Below are 20,131 nucleotides of genomic sequence, written 5' to 3'. Positions count from 1 at the left end.
ACAAAGTGAGTTCATCACTTGATGACTTGATGGTACCTACTTTAACCACATGGAGTATTTCGTTTTTCACTTCTTAATATTCATAAGTGATAAACTGATAATCAAACACAAAATCTCATTTGTGACGGCACGTATCCGTCACTTTGGAGTGACGGATACCATTTTCTCTCACAAATGACCCAAATAGAGGAGAGAGGGAAGCACGTGGAGGTGCCCCCACCTTGTCCCCCCTATTCGTTTTGTGATTGGCATTACCCGTCACTTGCTCCGACCCGTCTTCAGCAAGACTAATTGATAATCAAATGGGTTTGGTGTAGTGGTTGCTTACTTTATCCCTTAACCATGAGGTCAGGGGTTCGATTCTTACCCATGAGAATGGAGCAAACTCTTTGGCCAGCCGTTTACCTCTTCGTGAGAGCACCGCGGACGGTGGACACCCCGGTTTACACCAAAAAATATTCATAAGTGATCGATTGTCGCTTTGGGTTAATTGAGTTGGGTTATTTTTTGGTCGTTGATTAAAAGAGAAAAAAATGCATTTTGGATGATTATTGATTATAAATTGATGTAATACTTTATTATATATTTTAATTTGGATGATTAGTCACTTGGGTTCGAGTGGGTCCGAGTTATTTATAATCGAGTTATTTCAAGACGAGTAATTTCATTGGTCATTTCGTGCAGGGTCGCTTATACACCAACAAAACTCGGCTAGAATTCGGGTTGGGTTAGAATTCGGGTTTTGTGTCACATTCGGGTTTTGTAATTCAGGTCGATTTCCGTCTCGAATCATCTTTTTCGGGTAGGGTCGATCAAGTCATATTTGTGTTACAATGTCTAGATGTTATAGACTCATGATCATATTTGTTGGTTTGTTGGGTTTTCACTCTTATGAAAGCAATTTGGTATCAGTTTACGCTTTACTCAGTTAAGGTGTTGTGACTAAAAAGTTCAAAAGCTATATGAAGTGTCGAACAATTGAAATAAATTAATTAATTAGTTTGAGTTAATACCAAATTAGCTCGATTTAATTATTTTACCTCGATTAAATGAAATATTGGTCAATTCAGATTACAAAATGGGTTATTTAAATCCTTATTACCAAAAAAGGAAAGCAAATAGGGCCAAATGCACAAATAAATCCATAAATTAGTAGAATAACTAACTCTTTAGCCCAATGGGCTTTGTTGTAAGCTACTGCTTTCATGTTGCCAAAAAAAATGGTTTGGTGGAACCGTGAAAGACAATGAAAAAACCATTATTCGAACTCCGAAAGTCACCTAAATTAAAACCACCACCCGGAACTTTCAAAAAAAACAAAAAAAACCATCACCCGAAAAAAAAAAAAAAAAAAAAAAAAAAAAGTCGCCCAAAACTGCAATCATTGTCGGAGACGGCCTCAATACTGACACGTTCCTTGCTGATCCTGCACTAAGACAAACCCCCACCCACGGAAGTGACGGAACACCTCCCTTCATATCTCCCCATGAACCCCCGCCCCTGAAGTCCCATTAGGTTAACCTTTTCTCTGTACTTAATATCAAATTGAGGCCAAATAAGAGCATCTACAAACAAATGTATCATCTATAAGAAGAAAAAACTGTTCAAATGCAGCTAGACGATGATGTTATGCAGTCCAAAGAAATTAACATCAAACCCTACTTAACGGTTTTTCTAACTATACCTTACGGCACACATCAATAACCTAATATGGAAAGATTTACACGAAAATAGGACCTATCAATACTATCCTCATGAGAAATTACAGATGAAAGACGTGGAATAGTTACCCGCTCATGCAGTGTAATATATTTAGTGCACAAAGAGGGGGAAAAGAATCCTTTTGAAGTATGCAAAATGTTTACTTTTTCCATTTCGTCAGAACATGTCAACATGATATATAAATATACACAGAAAATAATAATTTTCACTGATAAAAGAATACAGAACTCTACTATAGTTCTAACTACAATCTATCCTCAAGTTTTTGCACTCATACTCTCATAGCAGGTCTTCCAAGAACAAAAAAAAATAGCCAGAAGACGCCGTCATCAGTTAACATCCGTAGAAACCTGACACTTTTGAATCAGAAGACACTCACAATCAGTTCAACTTCCTACAATCCTAAATCTGCTAAATCCAGAAAAGCGTGTTCATCAACAGCGAGAGCATTCCAATCTTCTGGTTATTCTCTTGAGATGGTAACTTGTTTGAGCTCGGCCATTGTAGCTCAGGACTTGGGTTTAAGTTCTCGCGAGTATAATTCTGCAAGTAGTCATTAATGTCAATTTCAGCATTTTCAGCTACACGTGTCTTCGTTCCACGCCACAAATCTCATCTTCCGCATTCTCTTTGCTGTGTGTGTTCCTTCTCGATCATACATCTATTTTGGAAAATACCCTCCTACACTCGTTTCTTTTCATATTTTGAGAAAAATGTTTATCATTATTTTTTATATTTTGAGAATGTTTTCAATACGTAACTTGATCATCCACTTAAGGAGAAGTATAATTTAGCACACAAGTCATGCAAAACTAATAAGAGCCATAAATGGTCCAATCCCGGTTTCCCTAGTCCTTGTACCAAAAGCAATTAAGCAAATGTAACTAAATAATAATCTGAAGAGAGGGAGTAGTCACAATCTTATCAAAGCTTCGCTTTAATTCTTCAATTAGCTACTGTACATAGTTCAAGCCAAAGGCATGTTTAGTGGACCTTGTAAATGAGCCAACACAAACATGCAAAGCCAATCTTGAACTCAATTATTAGCAGACAATCAAAATTCTGCACATTTAAGTGCTTAACCAATGGCTCACCTGTGCGTTAACGGCCCCATTGCGCCTAACAGGCTAACATTATCACCGGTTCATGGATTATTGCATTTAAACAGGTAGAAGGTAAATTTCGGACCTGGCAGCCGATGCTCCATAGAGGGTATATTGTATACCCACCCAGTAATTTGTGTTAATAGTTTTCTAATTAATAAGAAGTCAAGTATGCAGTCAAGGCCTTTTACAGAAAAAGACGAACTAAGAAATCCTCTCAGATTTCAGATAAGCAGAAATCAGCACCAATTATCAACTGCAATATTAAGTCATTGACTACGCACCACTGTGGACTCTTTCCTCTTGTCCCAGATACTTGCACATTGCATGTTTTCGAGTCTTCTGGAGCGCAAAACAAAGTGTTACATTAGGAAGCACGAGATTCACAGCCAACTGTGTTACAAAAGAACAGAATAATACATTTAGAATTTTGTCTTGGGAACTAGTAGAATTTTTCTCAACACAAAAATTAGTCTTTGGTGTTGAAAACATAAAATGTTACTCTATCCACTAAAGACTGCAATTTTGAGTCCTCTTTAGATGAACGGAAATACAAGTTTGCTATAGAAAGGAAAGTCGCAATACCTAAACTTTCAGACCGGAATGAATGGCAACCACTCCTCCAATGAGATTTTCATATTCTACCTTCTGAAAACCTGCTTCGGCTATCATAGAAGCAAACACATCCTGCAATGGATGTACAGAACAGAATGAGAAGGTGGGAGTGAAGATCAGTATCATTTCATCAAGTACTGTAGGTTCACAGATTCATACCCAAAGACATGAAACATATGAATAAATAACCAATTTCGTATTTCTTTAAACATACAAAAACACAAAAGCAGATAGGTATGATGTAACCAATTTGGTATTTTGTCAAGTCTCCTCCAGCCACGTCAACTGAAGGCCATCGTACCAAGTCACAAGAGACTAAACATCAACGCCGCGGGAAACTTATTTAAGTCTCACATATATTCAGAGACCTCTCATGTTTAGCAGCTGGAAGATTACCCACCCATTGAAACAAGATGTAAACCAGCAACAGGTGTGGATCGTGGACGAAGAGTATTATGAGACCTAATTAACTCCAAGATGTGAGGTTAGGGAATACTGTAATACTACTCTTGGATTGAGCGTAATAGTTATCGTCTAAAAAGAGGAAAATAACAAGGATAAGTAGGCGGTAGTAGTAGTGGCAGCAGATAGGAGATGAAGATAGGCTAATAACTACCTCATGAAGAGGGTAACAGAAAGTTAGTAACCCATCTCCCCCCCTAGGGTAAGACATTACCATCGTATGAAAGCAATACTTTCCCCACCATCTATTATATTCTGTTCACACCATCATCATTTTCTCCTTTTCTCCTTAATTTGAAATTTATTACCTTCGTAATAATTACCTCCAATACAAGCAAACCCCAAGACTAGATTAACCCTTAGAAAACTACCAAGCAAGGATGAAAATGTAGTCAAAACCTCCGGTTGGCATCTTGAAGGAATTGCTAAGTCAAAACCTATGTCCTATACTATTGATAAGATGCAATTAGATTTGACAGTAACTGGTTATGCATTTAGTCCTCTGCTACTCATGCAAATGAAAAAAGTGGCTAAAATTCTGTGCAATGAGCACCATGTAACCCAGAAGAGTCCCAGGGGAACTAAAAGGACAAACAATATAAATTATTGGTCGTCAGGATGCTGAGTTGCTGGTGAATAAGAGACATTGGTTGCCAGAAGAGCTTGTGCATCGTGCAGATACCTAAATACCATATTCAAAGGGGAAAATACCTTTCATGCCAGGTGTACCATCAGCGGGAAGGTCTACAATCTTATTAGTAACAATGGGAGCTGCGAAAAAATGCAACGTCAACAGAGTTGGTGATTAAGCTCAAGACACCTTTAGATGTTCACGCTCATAAATACCTTAGATGTCACAATGACTTAACTAAAGGCACACTTTAAGAGTCACCAAACGTGTCTCACTTCCCTTCCACTCATTATCGTGACGAAATGTGATTGATATCATTCCTACTGAAGTCTGTCATCAATTAGTCAGCAGGCCTTGATAGGACATAAAATATAGTGGCAAACTAAACACCTAAGTTTCTCAGAAGGGTGTATGTTACATCCCTTTATCCCCAGTACTACCCCATCAAATCTTAAAAAAATACTTGGACAAAGAAACACTGAGTGCCCAAAGAAATTCCATCTGGATTATACACCTCAAGAGAGAAATTCAATATCTTATAGATCTAACCGCAGATTTTTTTACTGCCGGATACGCCAGATTACATGATGAGGTTATACAGCAGATATTCAAGTGTAGGTCCAAGAGTTGCTGTCAAAGGAATGGTCAAGTTTAGCAAAGTCACTGTTGACTGATATCTAAGAAATATGGAAGATAGAGAGTATCCATGAACAGAAGGTGAATAAACAAAATCAACATTGGATTTCGGAACCCCTTTCAGTAGGCTTAATGACTTGCTAGATATATAGTATGCTACAAAAGTATTCTTCCTCCAAGATACATTTAAGGAGTGGTGAATGGCAATACCAAAATATGACAAGAGAAGTAGGCAAAGTGTAAACTGCGTCAAAAACAAAAGGGGGTTGTATGAGTGGTAACTCGTCTTTTTAGACTAACCCCCTAGTATTTAGTTGCAATCTTGCAAAACACTTTGTGAATCATTTGTTCCCACCCTGGAAAGTTAATTCCTTGCAGTCTTCTTTAATGATATCTCTTCAAGAACACAACAGCTCGTGCAAATGAAGCTGGGAATTTGTAGCAGCGTCATTTTTTCACTCATAATAGTATTATGGTTCATCATCTTATTTCAAGAAATGGAAGTGCATCCAAATAAAATGGAAGTCATAGTGTCACACTATCCTGGGAACACCAAAGTGCTTACGAGAATTTGAAACCTTTCATGAGTTAGCCTCGTTTAATTTCAGGACCATCATTGCAATTGTCACTGAAAGCATGAAACAAAGGGTCTACTCCTAAAGCTCTGGAGCTCACAAAAAAAAAATGAACTTAAATCCAGTCCTTGCCCTAGCTAATCTCGATACGTTGGTTCAAATTGAATAAGATGCATCTAAAATAGACACAAGGGGAGTACTTTTGAAAGGACAACCCACATCAAACTACAGCGATAATAATCCCCTTTTTTTTACTACTAAGAGAATAAGGATTTCTCTTAGTTTTCCCTCCAAAATGAATCTATCTAAATAAGGAAACAAGTGAGACTTTCTTTCTTTATTCTATTATCTTTTCATCATACTTCATACTATATATTAATCTCCTATCTCTACGCTGACATGGCTGGGTAATATACAACCAAAGATGACATGGCATCATGTCAATAGTCCTATATAGCAAACAAAACAACCAAACGTCAATTAGGCTAAGAATTAGGCTAAAAAAGGGAACACGTTAATAATACCTCTTTAAATCTATGTGACTAACACAAAATAGGAAACAAAATAGAAAAAAAATATTAAAATAAGAAAATATGCAACATAAAAAGGGGAAATGAGATATTAAATAATCGCAAAAATCATGGAAATTGATTTGAGAAAATTATTTTAACATTTTTAAATTTCTATGATTGATTATATCCCTCCCAAAAATAAACGATTTCAGATAATGCATGTTTAAGAGAAAACATATAAATACATCTCCTATCAAAAAGTACATTTCTACGCCAATATTAACATTATAATAAATATATTGATTTATCTTTGAGCAAATTACCCGTTCGGATCAGGTCTCGTTAACTGGTCATTTCAGCTTCGGATCGAACGGGTTACGGCCTTACGGGTCAAGATTTTCGGGTATGAAAAAACGGGTGAGATTGGGTCGAAGGGTCGAAAGATGACTGACCTATATCTCAATCATGTTTTAAACTCTATTCATAATTTATCATTTAGTTGAAATAATATGACATAAGAATTGTACACATAACCATTTCTAATATACTCAAAAAAAAAAAAAAATCAGCTCTAATTAGTTGTGTTTTATATATATATAAAATTGTAACCAAAAAAATATTTATATAAAATTGACTTTAGCAAATATGACTTTCAGTTTATTATAAATATATACGGAATATTAGCTTGAAGAAAATATCTAACTAGAAAATCATCTAACTATAACATTTTTGCTATCCCAATAAAATCTACCATTACCCAAGCATTTTTACATGTGATGTCTGAACGGGTCCACATTTTCTAACTTGCCATCGTTTTTATTCATATAGTGATATAACACTAAATATACCCTTTAATCCTATAACTATTGTATTCAATGTAAATATATTTTTAAAATCCTTTTCGATATAGAATAGATGAGAAGTGAACAGCCCGTGAATTTCACGGGTTTAAACCTAGTTAAAATATAATCTTATAATTAAACTCTAATTTTTTGATTAAATTCAAAATCGGGGAAGTGGTAAACTAGCCCCTTAAGTTTGCATCAATGTGAGAATAACCCCCTTAACTTTACATTGGTGTAAACAACCCCCTAACTTTGCTCTAAAGTGAAATCAAGCCCCCTTCTACTTTTCTGGTCAAAATCTCGCCGGATTGCCAATTTCTCACCAATATCTCATATGTTCTGCATATTACGTATAATTTTCACCCTTTCTACTCTATATATTTATACAAATGCATGTATCCGCAAGATTTATACGCCTTATTTTAGCACATTATCCAACAATTCATATGTCCTACCAATCCTACCTCTGACTTTCTCTCCCCCTGTCGTCTTGTCTATCACCCAGAACACTCAACACCAACATTATCACTTCTTTTTTTCCTTTTCTCAACTTTGCCAAATAAATAAATTTATTCTTAAATAAGCGAGCGAGGAGAGTTCTATTGTTGAAGATGATTCAGAGATTTAAACTAAATGATGTCATGGCATTCTATTCTCAAAGAGGCGATATCAATCCAGGTTTCCTTGTTTTCCCTGAGTCAGTTGTTTACGGACGTAGCAATTTAATTTGTAAAAGTTTCACCCAAATCTCAGTGTTAAATTATGAGCAATTATACGTAATATTGGTGAGATATTGGTGAGAAATTAACAATTCGGCGAGATTTTGACCGGAAAAGTAAAAGAGGCTTGATTTCACTTTATTACAAAGTTATGGGGGTTGTTTACACCAAAATAAAGTTAAGGGGATTATTCTCACATTGATGCAAACTTAAAGGGCTAGTTTACCACTTCCCCGAATTCAAAATTATGATTTTTTCATTAAAATAAAATAAAATTGGTAATAATTGTAAACCATAAGTTGGTAATATTTCATGAATGCAATAATTAACTTCATGACCCAAAAAAATATATTAAAATATTTGGAGAAAATTTATAAAACGAAATCCCTAGTTTTAGGGTAGAAAAAATATTTTCATAAAAATACACATTTCATAACTTTACAAAATTCTCTTTGATTAATTTTCCATTTCAATTTTTTATGTTCATATCAAAATACAATAGAGTGAAATATTAAAACATTAATGAGGTGCCAATTTAAAATGTATAAATAATACCCTAAAAAATAAAAATTGTATATATATTGCGCATGTATTGCGCGGGATCTATACTAGTGTAATATATTAAATAAATAAATGCAATATTCAACTTAGATGGAGAGTACTATGCTCTAGTCATGTTTCTTAAACAAAGTCACGACCCTGTTACCAAGAGTGCACTCTCCATAAAGACCATGAATCACTAAAATAATGTTAAAGAGTATCGAACACACACTAACCAGTGGACCACAGACCTGCCAACTAGGTTGAGTACTTACAGCAGGTCACCTCTGTAATTAGGCACAATCAAGGAACAAGTCCACAAAATGTGGTGATTCAATCACCGTCCTAGAAGGTATTATTTATACATGGATGATGGATCAAGATCTTGAGATTTGAATTTTGAAAATCCAAAAGAATTATAGCGGATAAATTAAGAGTTCAAAACTCGTGGCTGAGGGGGTTGTACAATCCCTTGATAGTACCAATATGGCCTTAGCTGGATGTCAGTAACAAGGACAGCTTCACGGCGGTAGTGGTTTAGTGGACTGATTTTAAAATGGCTCATTTCAGTCTGACCTAAAACTAAGATGCAAGTTCTAAGTGGCATTATTTTCCTGAGAAGTTCTGAAGCTCCTTGGCATTCTAATACTAGTGTCTCGAGATTTATTGTTACTACTCCCTTCTATTAGGTTGTTTACATTTTTCAAAATATGTGGCACACCTTGAAAAGTATACACAACCATATGGAATGGAGGGAGTATATCCAGTGCCACTTGCCACCCTCAAATTAATTCGCAGACAGATGTCACAGCAGAATCCATTCACGTATGCTATGAGGGGTTTTGATTCAGAAAACTTTCAAGGATTGGGATTCCAGCTTAGCTTATGCTGTGTTTGTTTTCAATAGAAACCCAACCAAAGCTGATGGCAGATCCCAACTTGAAATTGTTGATGGAGTGAACCCTTAGTTCCCCTTGCTTTGAATCCATTACCTATTGTGGACTCAAATTGGGAAAATGCATACAGTGGAGGAAGAAAAAAATGATCAATACAAATAAGCAGATGGTTAGTATAAGAAACCAGCACATCTATTTCAGATTATCAGGCGTGGATCCATCTCATATATGAAAGGTTTCTTCCAAAGGCAAGGTCATGCTTGATCCAAAGGCGCCCTTAAAAGGTACTTGAAAGATTAGGGAAAATGCATATTAGTTTTAGACACCCGTACATTCAATAATGCAGATTTAACTCCCTACGTTTCATAGCTATGTTACTCCGACACTTCACCTAATTGCCGTATTGCGTATCCTATACGTATTGTGTCCGATACGACACGAGTCACACAACACTTCGACACTTCATTTTAGACCAAAAAATTGAAAACTTGGTACAAAATAGCTGTATGCCTGTATCCGATACTCCGACTGTGTCCGAAACTTGCAGACGAGTCAGAGTAACATAGTTTCATAGGGTTATGAAGAATATCAGATTTGATGGTGAAGGTCTCTACACAAAGAAAGTGACATCAACAAAAACCAGATTAGGCCACTGATTTACAGTATTTATGGTTATCAACTTGGTAAGAACCATGAATCATACTTCCAAGATAAATTGACAGCAAAGGATCAAGATGTAGAAAACTGAAGAGTAGTAGTCAGGATTTCAAGTGGCGAGTTAATGTAAACATGATTATAAGTCCAACGAAAATGAGCCCAATTAGATGACCCAAAATACTAATTCCTCTACTCCACTTTCTCCTTCCTATTTCAAGTGGAGTAGAGAGACTACATACATACAACATATCTAAGGACGTCACGTTTCCAACTCAATGCCAATATGGGGAGGTTCAAACTATGTCCTACAATTTCAACTTCATGCCTTCATATAATCATATTCTATCTGAGAGAATATTCTACATACATGTCTTAGGGCTTGTTTGGATTGCAAAATAGGAAGGAAAAGGAGCGGCGGGGGATAGGGGAAAAGGAAAGGGAGGGGAGAAAAGGGGAGGGAGAATGGGGTATGGTTGTTTGGATACAATTTCGCATCAAATATTTTCTCTGATGGAGGGATTCTGGTTTGCCTTGGAGGAAGGAAAATGAATCCCTCCAAGCACCCCCTTTCCCTCCTACCCCATTTGTTATCTAAACAAGGGATTTTGTATCCTTTCCCTCCCCTCCCTTTCCTTCCAAAACCCTTCATCCAATCACACCCTTAATGATAAAGCACCGACAATCCTAAATGAAGAGAAACAATTTTTTTTAGACAAAGAGGAACTTCATTGTATTGTATCGAAAACCAAATGAGTTATATAAAGACAAATCACCTGTGGGGGGAAGCGACGAATACTTTCAACCAAATACTGGTAAGATTCTCTATCACCTGTAACCAACTCTCCTACTGATGGAATGATGGAAAATGAATAGTAATCATACCTGCAAATAAGATTTGCTCAGACAAGTAAGCATAGTAATTCAAACTAGCTAAAGAACCAAACCCATTATACTACACATAGCAAGATCCACAGCATATTAATTAATAATATTTAGCATTATGTTCTAGCATCAATGTAAGTAGACAAGTCATTTTATAAAGTGGTCATGTTGATGGAAAGGAAGTCCTTCCAAAGTCCAGATCAAGCGTTACTGCATATTAGCACTATCCATGTCTTATTGACGACATTACGTGTAAGTTGTAGAAGAGAGATTCTCACATTCTATTCTAAAGTTCCTGTTATGGCTCAAATTCTACATGATTCCTTGCTTTTTTATTGGGTTATTTCAGGGGTTTGGGACTTAACCCTTCACAGAATTTACTCATGCTGGTTTTTGTTGTTACTTGAATCCTTTAATGCTCTACCCTTTAATGTAATCGTTGGCAAACATCAGTAACTTATTTCATTTGAAGTAGGCAATGTAAGTAGACACACATTTACATGACAGCATGAGCAATCAAGCTGAATTCAGGAGTCAAAAATGTATCACAACTCCCCTCTCTTTCTACAATTTTAGAAGATAAAGAGATTAACTTAGGCCAGTAGCTTAGTGCCTATCTCATAGGCACTGCCAATGAGGGTAAGCACCATTTTCAAACTTGGGTGTCCCACCAACCAGTAATCAAAGAATCTCTCTCAAATAAAAAAAGAAAAAATGTCCCTTTGGGCTATCCAACAAACAATGACCTCACTTTTGTCCACTGGGGTTGATATTCTCCCTTATAAGGTTCCCCTTTGGAGAACTGGTTCCCGTTACAACTTTCTCCATGGATTGTGAATCATTTTTTATCTGAGGACATTTTCGTGGAATGTTCATGACACGCGATAAGGATGTGCGGGATAAAAAGGAAAACAGCATGATAAGATCGGAGTAAAGTTTGAAAAGAAAATAAGTTGCTCTCTAACGTAGGTAAGCTAAAGGTCCACTTACAATTGTTTGAAAACAGGAATTTCGACATGGCTCAATTCAAGGCAAAGAAATCTCCCTCCATGTTTCAGTACCCTGTAACAAACAAAACATAGAAAATGAGATTGGTGTTGTTAAAACTAGAATCCAATACATGCGCATAAAAAAATAGTGAAAAATATTGACGCCAAATAAGAAATTTATATAACCATACCTATGTCTAAATGGATACAACTGTAGACCTTAACAGTTCAAATGTAGAGGCATAGCTATGTTTCACAAGTTGTTCACTTAAAACATTCCCAACTGCAGCAACGAGTCAGAAAACTAAACTATCTTTTATGAGAAAGAATTCTTCCAAATAAATAACAGAACTCCGACTGTATAAGCAGTCACGTCATTAAATGACAGCGAAACATTATGATAGCAAAACTCCAGAATGATTACAGACCACGGTGAAGCATTGTGTAAGAAGAATTTCAGAAACCAATTTAAATAGGAAATAATCACTTGCACTTTGTGAAAATATTGAAATTATTGCACATTCGAACTATAATATTGTTAACTACTCCCTAAATTCACTCCATTTCCATATGTTTTTCAAAATCTCCTCAGATATTTGAAAAACGTATGGAAATGGAATGAATAGAGGGACTATATTTATGGGATTCCACAGGCATTAGACACAGCACACAGGAATGTCAAGGAATAATATAATAAACAGGAATGCTAAAAAATGAATGTGCACATGGTCGCACATGGTACTTCTCATTGACTATTGACAGTATTATACATAGACATCAAGTTTCCAAACCATTTCAGATGAGTACATAAAATTGAGATGCACTCTAAAGATCTTGACCTGCTTTACTTTTCTCCAGAATCTATATGAATTTACATCAGGAACAAGGTTTTGGGGATGTAGAGGTAACACCAAGCATGGTTAATCGGGAATTTGTGCGTAGAATACAAAAGAGTGAAGTTAGAAAGGCGTTAAGGAAGATGGGGTCAAAGAAAGCAGAGGGACCGGATGGTATACCCATAGAAGTTTGGAGGTGCTTCGGGGAGAAAGGGATTGAATGGGTAACCATGCTCTTCAACAAGATTTGGAGGAGCAACAAGATGCCATCGGCTTGGAGGAAAAGCACTCTTGTCCCTTTGTACAAGAACAAAGGTGATGTCCAAGAGTGTTCCAATTATCGGGGAATTAAACTTATGAGTCATACAATGAAGTTATGGGAGCGGGTAATCGAGCAAAGGCTTAGGAGATATGTAGACATCTCGGAAAACCAATTTGGATTTATGCCCGGGAGATCGACTATGGATGCGATTTTTATCATGAGACAGTTGATGGAATACCATCGGGACAAGAAGAAGGATTTGCATATGGTTTTTATTGACTTGGAAAAGGCATATGATAGGGTACCAAGAGAAGTACTTTGGTGGGCTTTGGCGAGAAAGGGTGTGTCGCGAAAATATATTGACCTCATAAAGGACATGTATGAGGGGGCTAGTGCAAGTGTTCGCACTAATGTTGGGAGAACGGAAGAATTTCCTATTACCATCGGGGTGCATCAAGGTTCCGCACTTAGTCCTTTTCTCTTTGCTATAGTTATGGATGAGTTGACAAGGGATATTCAGAACGACATCCCTTGGTGTATGATGTTTGCTGATGATATTGTGTTGATTGATGAGACAAAAGAGGGGGTGGAGAGAAAGTTGGAATTGTGGAGGCAGACTTTAGAGACTCGTGGGTTCGTGGGTTTGAGCAGGAGTAAGACTGAGTATTTGAGGTGTCAGTTCACTAAGGTGGCGGGGTTGAGATCGACAGAGGCGGGGAGCATTATTTTCGATGGGAATGTTGTTGAGGGTTCGGATTTCTTCAGATATCTAGGATCTATTATTCAAAAAGATGGGGAGTTAGACGGAGATGTGGCTCACAGAATTAAAGCGGGATGGTTGAAATGGAAGAGTGCTTCAGGGTTTCTATGCGATAAGGATATGCCCCAAAGATTAAAGGGAAAATTTTATCGCACGACAATTAGGCTCGCCCCTCTACCGTACGGCTCCGAGTGTTGGGCGTGAAACATTGTCACATTCAAAAGATGAGTGTGGCGGAGATGCGCATGTTGAGGTGGATGTGCGGACATACAAGGAAAGATCGGTTAAGGAATGAGGTGATTAGGGAAAAGGTAAAAGTGGCGCCAATAGAGGACAAGATGATGGAAAACCGACTAAGATGGTTTGGCCATGTGAGAAGGAGACCTATGGACGCACCAGTTAGGAGGCTGGAGACTTGGAGAACAGAAAAGGTCCCTAGAGGCAGAGGAAGACCGAGACAGACATGGTTCAGACATGGTTGAGAGTGATAGAGCATGATATGAGAGTTCTGGGGCTTGAGGAGAGTATGGTGACGGAGAGGGCACAATGGAGGGAAAGGATACATGTGGATTTTTAGTATTTGATGTTTTTTGACAGATTTAGTGTTTTTTTATTTATTTAATTTAAAGAAATTAATTAATTTATTTATTTTTCTCTCCTTTATTACACACTTTTTCAACAACCACTTTCTTATAGATTTTACCTGGTTCATTCCGGATCCTTAACTCTATTTCGGTTTTTAAAAATCGTTTTAATCTTTTCTCTCGATTTAAATTTTAAGTTTTTATAAAAGAAAGACGGAATTCGATTTTAAAACCCCTAAGTTCACCTTGACTTTCCATTACTTTTTCGTTCTCCCTTTTTGTTTTTCATCTTCCCTTTTTTTTATTCGCATTTTGAGGCGTGCGTTCACCCATGGACGGTTCGAAAGGATGATTCATGTCAGCCGACCCCAAATCATTTTGGGATTAAGGCTCTGTTGTTGTTGTTGTTGTTGTTGTGGACCTTATTTTAAAGGTCAATTACCAGAACTGAAGGGTAAGTAGGTAACCTATATTGTGAATCAATTCAGTCTCACTATATGGTACAAGTCAAAATTGATAAAACTATAAGATGCTCTTCAGCAGCCACAAATCTAATATAGGATGAGGCACGATTAAACTCAGGATCGCCTGGAAAACTAAGTTACTTCAACTCATCACTTATGGGGTTGTACCTATGTCATGGGGTCGTACCCAAGTCATCAGACAGGATGTCAATGAATATAGGAATTGAGTCCGAACCCTGACCCTAACAAATCTCGGACTCCTCCTAGAAAAGACGGAATGGGAGGCTCATGTGACAATAGTAGACGAAGCAATCGTCTATGAAAGATTTAATATGATTTTTGAACGATTCTTGGCACAATTAGCATACATCTCTCCATCTTATGCCACAAACATCTTGATAGATGAACCATCTCAACCAAAACCTTAAGGTGATGGTTGAGGCCCAACTATTATATTTATATCCTATTACTCCCCCTCACTCGAATGCCCATTGGGCTTGAAGAGGCCAGCACCAAGTAATTCAAGAATATAAGAAAAGTTTGGGTTTGAAGACGTGTTTCCCAACCCAGCTCCTCATTTTGAGAAAGACCTCGTTGTTTAAAAAATTGGGTTATGGAGAGTCCCACACTTTGTACATAGCTACATATACCAATACCCAACAACCATAACTGACACCAAGTAACATAAATGAAAAACGAACACAATAGCTTAAAAGAGGATGGCTCAGCGATTTGATAAATCAGTATTAAAATTCACCAGCATTCAATATGACACTTGCCTATATGCTTCTGCCAGAACCTTTTCTATGTGTGTAACATTCCTGATGCCAAATGCAATAGTGTAGCCGTCCATTGAATTATCTTCAAACTTCAAGGCTTCTGCATCTCCTTCTACCCATATTAATGGTCTATTATCTTTGAGACCTGTAAAACCAGACCAATTAGATAGTAAGATAAGCAGAATCTTCATAAAACAGTTGGTGTAAATTTAGAGGAAATATCACAGAGTCACAAGGAGAAACAGAATGAAACCACAGGGATGATTCTGAGAAGTGAAATAGTTAATGATACAAGCATGAACAAATTCAAGGTCACTAGAACATCATTTAAAGTCACAGTATTGATATTATTGCCGCAACGCGATGATACGAAGGTGATGGACAATGATGCAGTTAATCACAAGTTTTTTGCTCGTCATATAAGCTGTATTTGTCTAGTCTGTGTATTGTTGTGTTATACTCTTATCATAAATACTGGTATCAAAATTTTAAGTGCGCTCTCCAAGATAATGTCCAGTTGCCAAATGAGAAATCAAAAACAGAAAAACTAAAATGATGAACTGATGGTAAGAGGAACATTTAGCTCTAACAGAACATATGAAACTTTAAGAACAAACACACTACATGAAATTATTAGAAGTGCTGTTAAATTAGCATAGAGATGACAATACAATCACCAGGGCTCAAGCAAATTTCTTGGAGTACGAGTGCCTACCACATTCTGTCTGTGAAATAAGCTCAAGAGCTACCAAAAAGAAAAGATAAAAGGCAAAAAATGTATGTATGATTTTGTTGTTTACCTCTTTCCAAAGCCCTTTTTTTACCAACATTTAACATGTTTGGGTTGATGTCACACACATATATCTTAGTTTCTTCATGAAGGTGGTCTTCAGATTCATCTCTTAGTGCTCTGCGGTTAACCATGTTTATAGAGTCCAGAACCCGGAAGGCAATATCACCTGCCATATTTATGAATAAAAATAGAAATGTTCAATGCAACTCAAATATATAAATAAGTCAATTATATACGCTCGCTTCGAACAAGTGATAGAAGACAGCTGTACGTCATCATATTCATGTTAGAAGGCTCAATTGCTCAAAGTTGGGTATGCAGATTGGAAACAGACAGTAAGCAATGCTAATTGAAGGAAGAGATTACAGTTTTTCAATTAGAAGCCATGTTGTGCAGGGCTTGAATCATTGGAATAAATATTTAATGGTATATCTTATGACACAAATAGAAGCTCAACTGAATTTATGGACATAGGTATATGCTTAAAGTCAGTTCTGACTTCAAAACCTGCTTCTTAAATCAGAATACTACATGGTTATATTTGTCGAAAAAATCATTGAGCAATTGAGCATGATTCTTATGTCACACTTTGATACAATGTTTGAACTTCTAAATTATCCACGCAACATCTTAGTTGTATGAGCATAAAAGAATGACTTAGTGCCTGTTTGTGGTCCAAATTTCAATCATTACTCCAAAAACTTTACGGGATCACTCGTGAGCTAAGGCAGAAAAGGAAGAGAAATGTGCCTATTTTGAATCTCCGAAAACTGACTAAAATTTCTACGTAATCAGATAAGTTACAGATGTAGATCTAATCTAATTAGATGTTAAAACTACATACCTATTTAATTCGCGTCTTAAATCCAACTGTTATATTAATTTCTCTTTCTCAAATAGACATGCCTTCAAGAGGTTATATTGCTTTCCATGATAACTTGATCCGTAAAATTACAACTGACTGTAACGGGAAGTAGGAATAGAATACTGACCTGTCCCTCCAGCCACATCCAGATGCTTCATTCCAGGAAACGGGTTCAGTTCTTCTACCAGCCTGACATGACAGGAAATACTGTTTACACACCTGATACAACATCAACAACAATAACAATATTCCCGCAGTGCCTCAAATGCTCATTGATAACACACACGGAGATTTGATAGACAACTTAATCGATAGAAAGACATACTACAAACAAACCTGTCCTTCCACAATCTATGAAGTCCAGCACTCATCACATCATTCATCAGATCGTATTTAGAAGCAACATTGGTAAAGACATTTCCGACCAGCTGACTTTTCTCTTCCTCACGCACCTCCTTAAATCCTGAAAGCAAAAACTACTTTACGTACCTATCTAAAAATATGAATGTTTCCTAAACTAATCAAGAACGGAAACCCTAGCTACCGACCAATTATAAAGCCCTTCAATCAGCAGGCATCCAAAGACACAGATTGCATCATAATAACTATGATGCATAAAGCAATTGTAAGACCCTTTAATGTCCGAAATCGTATTCATGTTGTGATCACTGAAAAGTGAAGGGCCCTTGAAGATTTGTGTTCACTATATGTATATTTCAGTACTTGTAATGTCCGAAATCGTATCCGGAGAAAACGATGATCGAATTTGAAGAAGAGTAACAGCTCAACAATCCAAAGATAGGTTGAATTATAATTCTAGGTATCGGCGACTAACATATGATATGACTAAACTATGAATGAATTCGTAATTTGGATGATTCCTACAATCAGCGATACGAAATCAATGCAGTAAAACACAAACAATTAAGAAGAATTGAGAAATGATACGAAAAACAATAGAGGATGAACAGAAAGAATAAGAATGTGCGGAAAAATGGCAAGAGAGGAGGAATGATACCAAAGCTAGTGGCATGAGAGTGTAAACGAGAAGCAGATGATAGCATAGGCAAAACCTTAGAGCGCGATGCTCTTGAAATTGCTCGCAACGCCATTGTTGCAACTGTATTATATGCTTACAGTTTTGGTGCCTAATAAAGAGCTGTGGAGAAGAAGACACGGAGGAACGGAGGTGTGGAATTCATGAATCATCAAGAGATGGACCCCCTCCTTCTTTCATGACTCGAGGAAGTGTGGGCTTTTCGTGTCGTCACCCACTCTCTAAACCTAACCGTACCCATTTTGACATTTCTTTACGTTTTTCCGAGAGCAGATTTTTTGGTTCCGTTTACGCCTTTTAAAGCATCCCCTAATTACTAAATGAATAGGCGAACTCTATCATTTTCCCGCCAAAAAGCATATTCTCAAAAAATAAAATTAATTATACTTATGTTCATTCACTAAATAAGGAAACTAACAATTACAATTTAATTCATCTATTATATTTTTATTAAAATTAATTTTTTCAGCAAATTATATTATTTTCATTAAACTCTAAATTATACTCCCTCCTATTCACTATATTCTTCCCCTTTCCTTTTTGCACAAGGAATAAGAAACTAATTTTGGACCACACAAAACATACTACCCCACATGTAATTTAATTTGGACCACACAAATCAACCCAAAAAAAGAAATAGGGAATAAAACCCGAATAATCCGAATAAGGAAATAGGGAAGAAAATGGTGAATAGGAGGGAGTAGTATTTTAATTAAAATAAAAAATTTGATATAAAACTATAATAAATTGCTAAATCTTTTATTAATCCTATTATTAGATGATGAGTTGACCAATATTCTGTATAAAACGATCGTTGTTATTACTTTCGTGACAAAGAAAATTGAAAAAAAAATATAAAATTGAAATTCATTAGTTTTATGCTATAAAAAAATTTTCATAAGAATATATTTCAGCTCATGACTCAATTCTCTTAGCTAATTTTCAGTTCTAACTTTTATTTATCCAAGCAAAATATAATGATGACAAATGTAAACAATTATAAGGTATCAATATTATATAAATAATTTTACAAAAATATTAAACTTTAAATACCGTGCATTATATGCACGGGGTCTAAACTAGTTCACATCCAAAAGAATAATTTTACCCTCTTATTTCTTCTCTTTCCTCCACTAATTTTTTTTTTTCCGGATAATTCACGCGGTACCCCTGAAGTTGGCCACTTTGCACAAAATATCCAAAGTTTTGATCCGAAAAACTTAAAGAGGCCATAACTCGTGTTTACGAACTCAGAAAGTGAAGATTTTTTTTTTCAAATCGATCATCATTCCGAGTACTACGATTTGGAAAAAAAAGTTTGACGAGTTTGGAACTCATGACTAGGAGATATGCTCACTCAAAGTTTATTCGGTCGAAAAAACTTTGACGCACAATAACTCCTAGTAGCGGAATCCAAATGCGACAATTTTTTTTTTCAAATTGTATTTCTCGGAAAGATGAGCGATTTGGAAAAAAAATCCGTCACTTTTGGAACTCGTAAACATGAGTTATGACCTCTTTAAGATTTACGGATCAAAATTTTGGGTATTTCGTGCAAAGTGTCAAATTATAGGGGTACCGCGTGAATTATCCGTTTTTTTTTAATAAGGTAAGGAAACTGAGTTAATATAAAATCAACCGCGAAAGTGGTAATTAAGCCCCTTAACTCTGTTCAATTGTGAAATTAGACCCCATAAGTTTTATTTGGAGCAATCAAGCCTCATAAGTTTCACCAAAAGTGAAATTCAACCCAATTTTTTAAATTTTCACAAGAATTTTAGTTAAAAATATTTTATATTAGTATTAAACAATTTATTAAATAACTAAAAATTACTAATTGCAACTTTACGAATTCATACAAAATTTATTAATTATCGAAGAACACTTTTACATACATATTTAGTAAATTATTTATAATTTATATAATACTCATACATATATAATAAA

At 36.1% G+C, this 20,131-nt stretch overlaps 1 protein-coding gene across 3 annotated transcripts; it reads right to left on the bottom strand.

The window, feature by feature from the left end:
- Positions 1-2,891: 2,891 nt before the first annotated feature.
- On the bottom strand, positions 2,892-18,452 carry LOC141612324 (2-methoxy-6-polyprenyl-1,4-benzoquinol methylase, mitochondrial-like). Of its 3 annotated transcripts, none has more exons than XM_074431070.1 (9): positions 18,146-18,452; positions 17,464-17,590; positions 17,255-17,316; positions 16,270-16,428; positions 15,470-15,614; positions 11,786-11,857; positions 10,687-10,795; positions 3,411-3,512; positions 2,892-3,164 (listed from the first exon to the last, which is right to left on the bottom strand). In XM_074431070.1, the coding sequence occupies exons 1-8, from the start codon at positions 18,237-18,239 to the stop codon at positions 3,411-3,413; spliced, it is 870 nt and encodes a 289-aa protein (XP_074287171.1). In that variant the 5' UTR covers positions 18,240-18,452; the 3' UTR covers positions 2,892-3,164. The 3 variants fall into 3 exon arrangements, with proteins under 3 accessions (XP_074287171.1, XP_074287169.1, XP_074287170.1); XM_074431068.1 differs by having other exon boundaries at positions 2,892-3,218; positions 18,146-18,451; XM_074431069.1 differs by having other exon boundaries at positions 2,892-3,167; positions 18,146-18,451.
- Positions 18,453-20,131: the final 1,679 nt, after the last annotated feature.

The sequence above is a fragment of the Silene latifolia genome, chromosome 11, assembly GCF_048544455.1.
Source record: "Silene latifolia isolate original U9 population chromosome 11, ASM4854445v1, whole genome shotgun sequence".
Lineage (NCBI taxonomy): Eukaryota > Viridiplantae > Streptophyta > Magnoliopsida > Caryophyllales > Caryophyllaceae > Silene > Silene latifolia.
Note: the sequence above shows the minus strand (reverse complement) of the source record. Positions and strands in the feature narration are given on the sequence as shown.